At 38.7% G+C, this 8,851-nt stretch overlaps 1 protein-coding gene across 2 annotated transcripts; it reads left to right on the forward strand.

Moving 5' to 3' along the window:
* Positions 1-372: 372 nt before the first annotated feature.
* On the forward strand, positions 373-3,224 carry LOC110095121 (U-box domain-containing protein 4). Of its 2 annotated transcripts, none has more exons than XM_020820527.2 (3): positions 373-999; positions 1,076-2,014; positions 2,938-3,224. In XM_020820527.2, exons 1-2 carry the CDS (start codon positions 506-508, stop codon positions 2,001-2,003), a joined length of 1,422 nt encoding a protein of 473 aa, XP_020676186.1. In that variant the 5' UTR covers positions 373-505; the 3' UTR covers positions 2,004-2,014; positions 2,938-3,224. The 2 variants fall into 2 exon arrangements, with proteins under 2 accessions (XP_020676186.1, XP_020676185.1); XM_020820526.2 differs by having other exon boundaries at positions 3,031-3,224.
* The last annotated feature ends 5,627 nt before the right edge of the window (positions 3,225-8,851 follow it).

The raw sequence follows: 8,851 nt of genomic DNA on the forward strand, positions 1-8,851 counted from the left end.
TCATTGAAAATGCAGTGCAGGTTCACGTTTTCAAAGAAAATGCAATATACGATCGCGTTTTCTATGTCAGTTTTGTATTTTCTTTGAAAATGTGATTCCTGTGTACTAGTATGTTACTTTTTTAAATTTGTTTAATAGCATACTCATTCTCTAAAATATTTTTTAAAGCATAATCCTTCTTAAAATTTCGTCTTTGTATTGGATTTTTTTTTATTTATTATGAATATGTAAATATTATATATCAAAAGTTGTTTCTTCTTATTGAATTATTATCCCTTTTTATAACTTTTGTCATATTAATTCATTTTAAATAAAGACGTTTATATAAATCTAAAAAAAAAATCCCAAAAAAAAAAATCTAAAAAGAAACTCTCGGGCTTAGTGCTTCTGCTTCTCGTATAACAGCGGAAGATGGGAAGAAGTTCTAAGATCTGGCTAGTACGTACCCTACGTCTTCTTCCCCAAGCTACCCGCTTTCCTAACTGATGTGACCGAAGTCCACGCCATGGCAAGATGCGAGGTTGTCGCCGGAGGTAGGTGGTCTCCATTCTCCGCCGCTGGAATTCGACGGAGGCTTCTGGAAGCCATGCTCTGCGGCGCAACAAACCACAAGCGGAAAAAGGGGGCAGAACCACCGCTAAGCATTCCGCCACCGCCGGATGAGGACCGGCGGTTGGAGAAGCTATCCGAGCTACTTCAAGCTGAAGCTCGGGAGTCACGGAGTAGAGAAGAAGCCGAGAAGAAGCGAAAGATCGAAGCTTTCGAGGAGATGCAGGGCGTGGTGTTGCGCTTACAGGAAACTGGGGAAGATTTCGATCGCCGGCGAGCTGTTGCGGCGGCGGAGGTGCGAAGACTAGCGAAGGATAACCCAGAAGCTCGGCAGACGCTCGCGATGCTCGGCGCCATTCCTCCACTCGTCGGATTGCTCGATGCGGAAGACTCAGAATCCCATATCTCTGCTCTCTACGCGCTCCTCAATCTCGGAATCGGCAATGACGAGTAAAAAAGCTACGATCTTTCCTCTCATTTCGCCATTTTCGCGGTCCCTAAATCTCTAAATAAGCTTCTTACACAGGAACAAATCGGCGATAGTGAAAGCGGGAGCGGTTCACAAAATGCTCGCACTGATCGAATCTGGCCTGCCAACGACACCAACGTCGACGGCGGAGGCGATCGTCGCCGTTTTGCTAAGCCTCGGTGCCCTGGATGCTAACAAGCCAATCATCGGCGCTTCCTCTGGCGCGATCCTCTTCCTGGTGAACTTTTTCCGTACCCCTAACCCTAACACTAACTCCACCCAATCCAAAGACGACGCCTTGCGCGCTTTGTTCAACCTCTCGATCTCCCCTTCCAACGCCGGCCAGCTCATCGACTCCGGCCTCGTTCCTTGCCTCATTGCTGCAATCGGCGAGGACGCTAACATCAGTGAGCGGGCCCTAGCGGTGCTCTCCAACCTCGTGGCCGCATCGCCGGAGGGCCGAAGTGCTGTGAGCTGCGTCGCCGACGCCTTTCCTGTGCTTGTAGATGTGCTGAACTGGAGCGACGAGCCAGGTTCCCAGGAGAAGGCGGCGTACATTCTGATGGTAATGGCGCACAAATCGCGAGGTGTTGATCGGGCGGCGATGGCAGCAGCGGGGATCACATCTGCGTTGCTTGAGCTCGCGCTTGTTGGGAGTGCGCTTGCACAGAAGCGGGCATCTCGGATTTTGGAAATGTTTAGCGAGGATAAGGGCAAGGAGGCTTTGAAAGGGGGGATAGTAGCTGTTTCTGCACCGATTGATTCCTCCGGCGGCGGGCGGAGTATGTCGGCTGCGTCGGTAGCAGAGATAGAGGAGGAAAAGGGGATGAGTGAGGAGAGGAGAGCGGTGAGGAGGCTGGTGGTGCAGAGTTGGCAGAATAACATGCGGCGGATTGCACGGCGGGCAAATCTACCGCCAGATTTCGCCCCATCGGATTCTTTCCGGGAACTGGCGGCCTCCTCGTCAAAGAGCCTGCCATTCTAGTTGTTTCAGAGGTAAAAAATAAATAAATACAGGTTATTTTTTAATAATTATTTTTCTTAATGCTAAAATCAGTCAAAAAGTTCTTTCAAATGAAATCTTCTAAAATTTATGAGAAAACAAGAAAAAAATAGTCAAATGAAAACCTGTTGTTAATTGAAAATTCTTAATTTTACAAATATATTCTTAGTAGGTAATTTTATACGGTCAAAAAATCTCAATTTGAATGCAGTTTGGTTCTCCAAATGTAAAAAATAATAATTTATCTGCTTTGTTTTGAAAATTATGATCTTATTGTTCTCTCATATTCAAACATTGAGAATTGGATTATTATTTTTTAGCTTATTTAACATTATATTATATTAGTAATTTTACATTTCTCTTTCACAAATTTTGATTTTTTTTTAGACATTTTGGTCAATTAAGTCAAGCTAATACATAAGTTTCGAACTAAAGACTTGTAGTTGGTAGTCAAAACTCTGAACCAACATATCAAGATGATCTGCATAAATTTTGAAATCTATGATAACAAGAAATTTAATCTAAATTTTCCTACAATTTTTTACTTAAATTTACTTTTAAAAAGAAAAACTCTCTTTATTTTGTCGTTTATATAACTCATTTAATTTTTTGATTAAGAGCTTTGGTCACCAAAGAAGAAATCTTGGGTTTAAAGTTTGTATATATGATTTGTGTTTGTTTGAGTTAGGCTTTGTTTTAGACGGCTTTCTTAATGCTTCTTAAAATAGTTTTTTAGTACAAAAATTAAAATTTTATATTATGTCCAAAAAAAAAAAAAACTTCGTACTAAAAAATTATTTTAAGAAGCATTAAGGAAGCCGTCCCAAATGAACCCTTAATTGACTCAAAAGTTCTAAAAAAGATAAAAATTTTGTTATCTTCTTTTGCTTTCATTTATCTGTTTTCTTCTTTCCAGACAAACAAAACAAGCCAGATGCTTTTGCCAACAACTAGATAAAGGAATTTAATGTTCTTTTGCACACTTGTTTGCCATGTGCTTATTCTGTAGGAGTGTTGCAGCAGGAAGGAAGGAAGGAAGATGGAAGCAGGACTTTCAGATTTTTTTTTTTTTGTTTTTGGAAAGAGGATTCTGATGGGAGCTGATGCAGTATTGTATGCTGTACAAAGGTCCAGAAATATTAATTTGCTCTTGTTTTATTTGTTTCTTATGTTCTTAATTAGTAATAATTGAATATTTCAGCTCATCTAGATCTTATAATGTTTTCATATACAATTTTTAAATAAATTAATAATTAAATATATAATATATTTATTTTCAACTAAGGCAATTAAAAGAAAATCATCGTTTAAAGAATAATTAAAATTTACTATCCTAAATTTAGGCTTTGTTTGAGGCGGTTTTTTTACTTCTTTTTAAATAATTTTTTTAGAATAAAAATTTTATTTTTTAAACTAAATTTTTTTTTAAAGAAGCAATAAAAAATTCATCACAAACGAAGTCTTAGATTTTATTTAGGATGATTTTTTTACTGTTTATTAAAATAATTTTTTTAGTAATTAAATTTTAATTTTTTATTAAAAATTTGGTTTAAGAAACTATAACAAATTTGTCCCAACTAAAATCTTGATAAAAAATTTGAATCATCACTTAAAACAGTTGTTTTAGTAAATGAAATTTTTGTACTAAAAAATTATTTTAAAAAACAGTAAGTCTTCTCAAATAAAACCTTAGAATGCAACAAAATGACAAATCCATCTGCATTAATTAAATATAAAGCATAAACAAAGTCTTCTATTTGAAACTTTTCAAAGGAAAAGCAATGAAGGATCTATTTTAAGGAAGTAATGACGCACATGAGCGAATCTATATATGCATATATTTTTAATGGGTACTTTATAAATGATAAAATGATACATAATAGTTTCAAAAATATAAAATCTAATTTTAATTAAGAAATAATTATTTAAATAGCCAATAAACTAGCAATTTTTCTCGCATATCACTTATAATTTTTCTAACTCAACATATTTTCAAAAAATTATACTAATAGAGTATTACCTAATGCACAATGTTTGATTAAACTAGTACTATGCTATGATAACTTTAGTTTTGTTATGAACATTTTTTTAGCATCTCTTTGGAAGTACGAGATGGGTCAAGTGGGGGTGAATTAGAAATTTGTTGCAATAAATAACAATCCTAAACAGGAGTTTTAATTTTTGTGTTTTTAAATCTTAAATAAGAATATTAAAATGATGCGGAAGCGAATTCTTAAATCACGATTGCAACAATGTGGTGACATTTTAACTTGCTCAACAAAGAAATTAGAATATGATTTTCACCAAGCAATTATAACGAATGTAAAAATGCAAAACGTAAATAAAGTGCAGTAAGGGAAAAATCACAACAAAAAATTTATAGTAGTTCGATCACTTGACTTATGTCCACTCCCCGGAGTCTTCAACTCTGGGAATTTCACTACTAAATATTAATTCTCCTTTTTCCCTCATAGCAAGGCGGAGAAGTCCTTACAAACCTCATTTTCACTTTTCCAACGTGGCGGAGTACCAAGCGCTATGTCACCCTCCCGGTGACGGCAGCGAACATTATCGTTTTTCTGCCTGCTGGAGAAGACATGGTACCTTAGAGGACACAGGCCTTGAAGGATCTTCCCCTTAGAAAACTTCCCACAAGATCTTCTCGGGCCATAGGAGGAGCAATGTGCAGCAAGCTAGGAGCAACTGTGTGATCTCCCTCACACTCCTTCTCCCTCAAAAAGTCCACATTCCCTTCCTCTCACAAACCCAAAATTTTATCAAAAAGCTCTCTCATGAAATCATATCCTAGTCACATTCCTATCACATACATTTTTTTTTTCAAAAAGACAGAAGTTTAGATATTTAAATCAGTCTCCAAGAAACCCCAAATTTTCAATATAGCCATTTATGTTCGTACTGTATGATCCAAGATCGTACAGTACGATCAATTCAAAATAGCCTTCGTCCTGGTACGAAGGAGTACGAACAGGCAATTCTTTTGAGTAATATCATACAATACGATATAACATCGTCTAGTACGATATGTTAAATTCCTTCTATTCGTATAAGACGAATGCTGGGATGACCCAAAATTGTCTCTGTACGTTGTATGGTACAATCCACTTCGTATAGTACGATATGTTAAAAGCTTCGGGTCGTCCGGTATGATGTTCACATTGTCCAGTACGATTAGTTTAAAAATCAAGAGATCGTTCGGTATGATTTTCGAGACGATAAAAAATAACCTCAGTATCTCATACTGTATGAACCATGTCATACTGTACGATTACCAATTGATAAATAATTATTGATTTGATTGACTAATAATGGGATTAATTTAAGTAAGTATTCAAAAACTTGTACAACATGATCAGCTCAAAATTTACAAATTAAGAACTTACTTAAATTAATCTAGATATTAGAGTTTTTAATTAGAAACACATCATACAATACGATATGTATCGTACAGTATGATTTGTTCACAAATAGCTGTTGAGCTAGAGCAGATCGTAAAGTATGAATAAAACTCGTATAATACGATCTACTTAAAAGAATTTTTCTTCATTTTTTTAAAAAACCTCCTCCCCCCCCCCTATGTGTGTGCATGGTCGCTTAGTTGTGCATACAATTTGTAACGAGACTCAATAAAAAAAATAATTAAAAAAGAGGATTATAAGGTTATAGACTTCAAATCCTACTCTACACAGTCTTGAGTCTTCTTATTATCCTGAGTAACTTATGATCTCCCTGAAATGTTAGTACTCATAGACAAGAACAAAAATAAAAAATATTCAATGAATAATAATTCAATCGACATTATTTGTCCTCATCAAAATCTCAGATTAAGGGTCATGGACTGCAACACTTTTGTGATAAGAAAATCACTTAAAATATATGTTATTTGTAAGAAAATTTTTATAATTGTTGCGTCATGGAGTATTTGCAGCGGTAGAGAAATTCATAGTTTAACGTCTTAGCATTATACGAAGATCCAGCACACAACAGATAAGTGAGAGGGTGTAACATTCATAAGAGAAACCAGAGTTTTTACGTGGAAACCCCTAAAAAGGGGGAAAAAACCACGGGGCCTGGCCCAGTTTGAATAAATCCCCTAGAATTAGTTGTCGATTACAAATGAGGCCCTTCTTTGGGAGAAGGTCTTGGCTTAATGATACAAATATACATCATTTAGAGCGCATTACGTGGTGGGAGTTACAATAATCAACATAGATATATTTATTTGGTTGGAAGGGCCTTTATCGGCAAGAGACATAAATCAGAAGGACCGTAGTCAGCAGGAGACCGGGGTCAAAAAGACCGTTGTCTATTGATGGAGGTCGGAAAGATCATAGTAGGCGATGGAATTTAGAAGGACCGTAGTCGGCAGGAGACCAGTTTCAAAAAGACTGTTGTCTGTTGATGAAGGTCGGAAGGACCATAGTAGGCGACGGGGTTCAAAAGGACCGTAGTCGGCAGGAGACCGGGGTCAGAAAGACTGTTGTCTGTTGATGGAGGTCGGAAGGACCATAGTATGCGACGAAGGTCTGAATGACCATAGTCAGCAGGAGACCAGGGTCAAAAAGACTGTTGTCTGTTGATGGAGGTCGGAAGGACCATAGTAGGCGACGGAGGTCAGAATGACCGTAGTCGGCAGGAGACTGGGGTCTGAAAGACTATTGTCTGGTGATGGAGGTCAGAAGGACCATAGTAGGAGATGAAGGTCTGAAAGACCGTAGTCGGCAGGAGACTAGGGTCTGGAAGACCCTTGTCTGGTGATGAAGGTCGGAAAGACCATAGTAGGTGACAGAGGTCAGAAGGACCGTAGTCGGCAGGAGACTGGGCTCTGAAAGACTATTGTCTGGTGATGGAGGTCATAAGGACTATAGTAGGAGATGAAGGTCTGAAAGATCGTAGTAAACAGGAGACTGAGGTCTGGAAGACCATTGTCTGATGATGAAGGTCGGAAAGACCATAGTAGGTGACAGAGGTGAAAAGGATTGTAATCGGCAGGAGACTGGTGTAATATCAGTTTTTGCTCCAGGTTCGTCCGGGACGAAGTTGGATCGTCCGGGACGATCGGTACAGGTTGTGCAGAAAATCAGTTTTGGCTGTATGGTTCGTCTGGACGAAATCAGGATCGTCTGGGTCGTGACAACTGGGCTCTAAAAGATCGTTGTAGGAGGGCGGTGTTTTAGGATAACTCTCGGCACCAAGTAGTGGCCCGGAAGAAGTATGAGCATATGGTGGTGGTCCGGTGGAAGTCCGGGTCTCACGTGGTGGCCTGGTGGAGCACGGGGCTTTAAGTGGTGGTCCGACAGAGCAACGACGTTAGGCGGTGGTCCGGCGGAGGTGATGGCCTCAAGTGGTGGTCTGGCCGAGCAACAGCGTCATGCGGTGGTCCGGTGGAGGTGAGGGTCTTAAGTGGTGGTCCGGCGGAGCAACGGCGTCAGGCGGTGGTCCGGCAGAGGTGAGGGCCTCAGGTGGTGGTCCGGCGGAGCAACAGTGTCAGGCGGTGGTCCGGCGGATGTGAGGGTCTCAAGTGGTGGTCTGGCGGAGCAACAACGTCATGCGGTTGTCTGGCTGAGGTGAGGGTCTCAAGTGGTGGTCCGGCAGAACTCCGGCGGTGGTCGAGGAGACAAGGGAGCAAGAGCGATCTATGATCTCTCTCTTGTTTCCTTGGGCTTTAGGGTCTCCCTCTCAAGAGGAGAGGGAGGTCTACTTATAGATTTCTGGAGTTGCATGACCCGTAAATAGGTGAGAGATCAATGGTAAATGGGGAGTGGTTAGATGAACGACCGATGTTGAATCCCTTGATCATGCACCGTTCTTTAGACATTTGAAGACCTTAATGATGTCAGAATTTAGCGATCTTGGGCTCGTTGGATTCGTCTTTTCGAGCCGCTCGATTCGAGTATAAGCTTGTTATGTTTGGAACTCTTTTGGTAATCCAATTTGTGGTTTGAACTTTCCAACAGCGCTTCGAGTCCTTGATTTGGACCCATTTGGGCTTGGATTGAGTCAAATTTGGTGTCGTTGGGTTTGTATTTCCGAGACGCTCAGTTCGACTGTAAGTTTGCTGAAATCGGAGTTCATATGGTCTTCGAATAAATTTTTGAAGTTTCCCATTTGATTTTGCATCGAGATTCGTGCCTGATTAAGATAATTATTTAACGACGTATCAATAATCATTATTTTGAAATTTATTCTTTAAAAAGTTATTTTTTAAATTTTTTTTTACAAGTATAACTGAGAAAGAAGATTTAAATATTAAAATATTAAGTTATCTCAAACAAAATAAAATGCAATTAAACTTTTGTTTGGAACAGTTTTTAAATTGTTTTAGTGAATTTTTTTTTCACTATTGCTAGAAAACTTGGGCCAGTAGATGATATGTTTAAGTCTCAGCGGTACATAAAAATTCATAATGCCTTGATAAGAGTAGTAAGATCATAAGTTTTTGACTTGGAAAATCGATAAGGGGAAAAGGACATTGGGTATGGCACAGTAGAAAAATTCATTATGTATTAAGTGATACAAGAATTCTCCTTTATTCAATATTGAATAAGAGAGGGGATAAACAAACTTCTGATTTTTCCTGAGTGAATACAAAAACTAAGTGTTCACAAATGGACAATTAACAACAACAATAGGACTTAATTTCTCAAATGGGGAGTATAGAAAGTAAGTGTCCATACAGTGGCGAAGCAAGAAGCTTTTCATAGCGGGGTCTTATTAATTTCTTTAAAAAAATTTCCTTAACTTTTTTCATCCAGTCATGAGATCGGCATTGACAGTTTCAAAATTTTTTTAAAAAGATAAACAACTTTGAT

The sequence above is a fragment of the Dendrobium catenatum genome, unplaced genomic scaffold (genome assembly GCF_001605985.2).
Source record: "Dendrobium catenatum unplaced genomic scaffold, ASM160598v2 fragScaff_scaffold_621, whole genome shotgun sequence".
NCBI lineage: Eukaryota > Viridiplantae > Streptophyta > Magnoliopsida > Asparagales > Orchidaceae > Dendrobium > Dendrobium catenatum.

Bases quoted from the DNA above. Each gene is read 5' to 3' on its own strand.
- LOC110095121 (XM_020820527.2), top strand. From the start codon at position 506: ATGGCAAGATGCGAGGTTGTCGCCGGAGGTAGGTGGTCTCCATTCTCC. The intron at 1,000-1,075 runs GTAAAAAAGCTA...CTTCTTACACAG, and splicing joins CTCGGAATCGGCAATGACGA to GAACAAATCGGCGATAGTGA.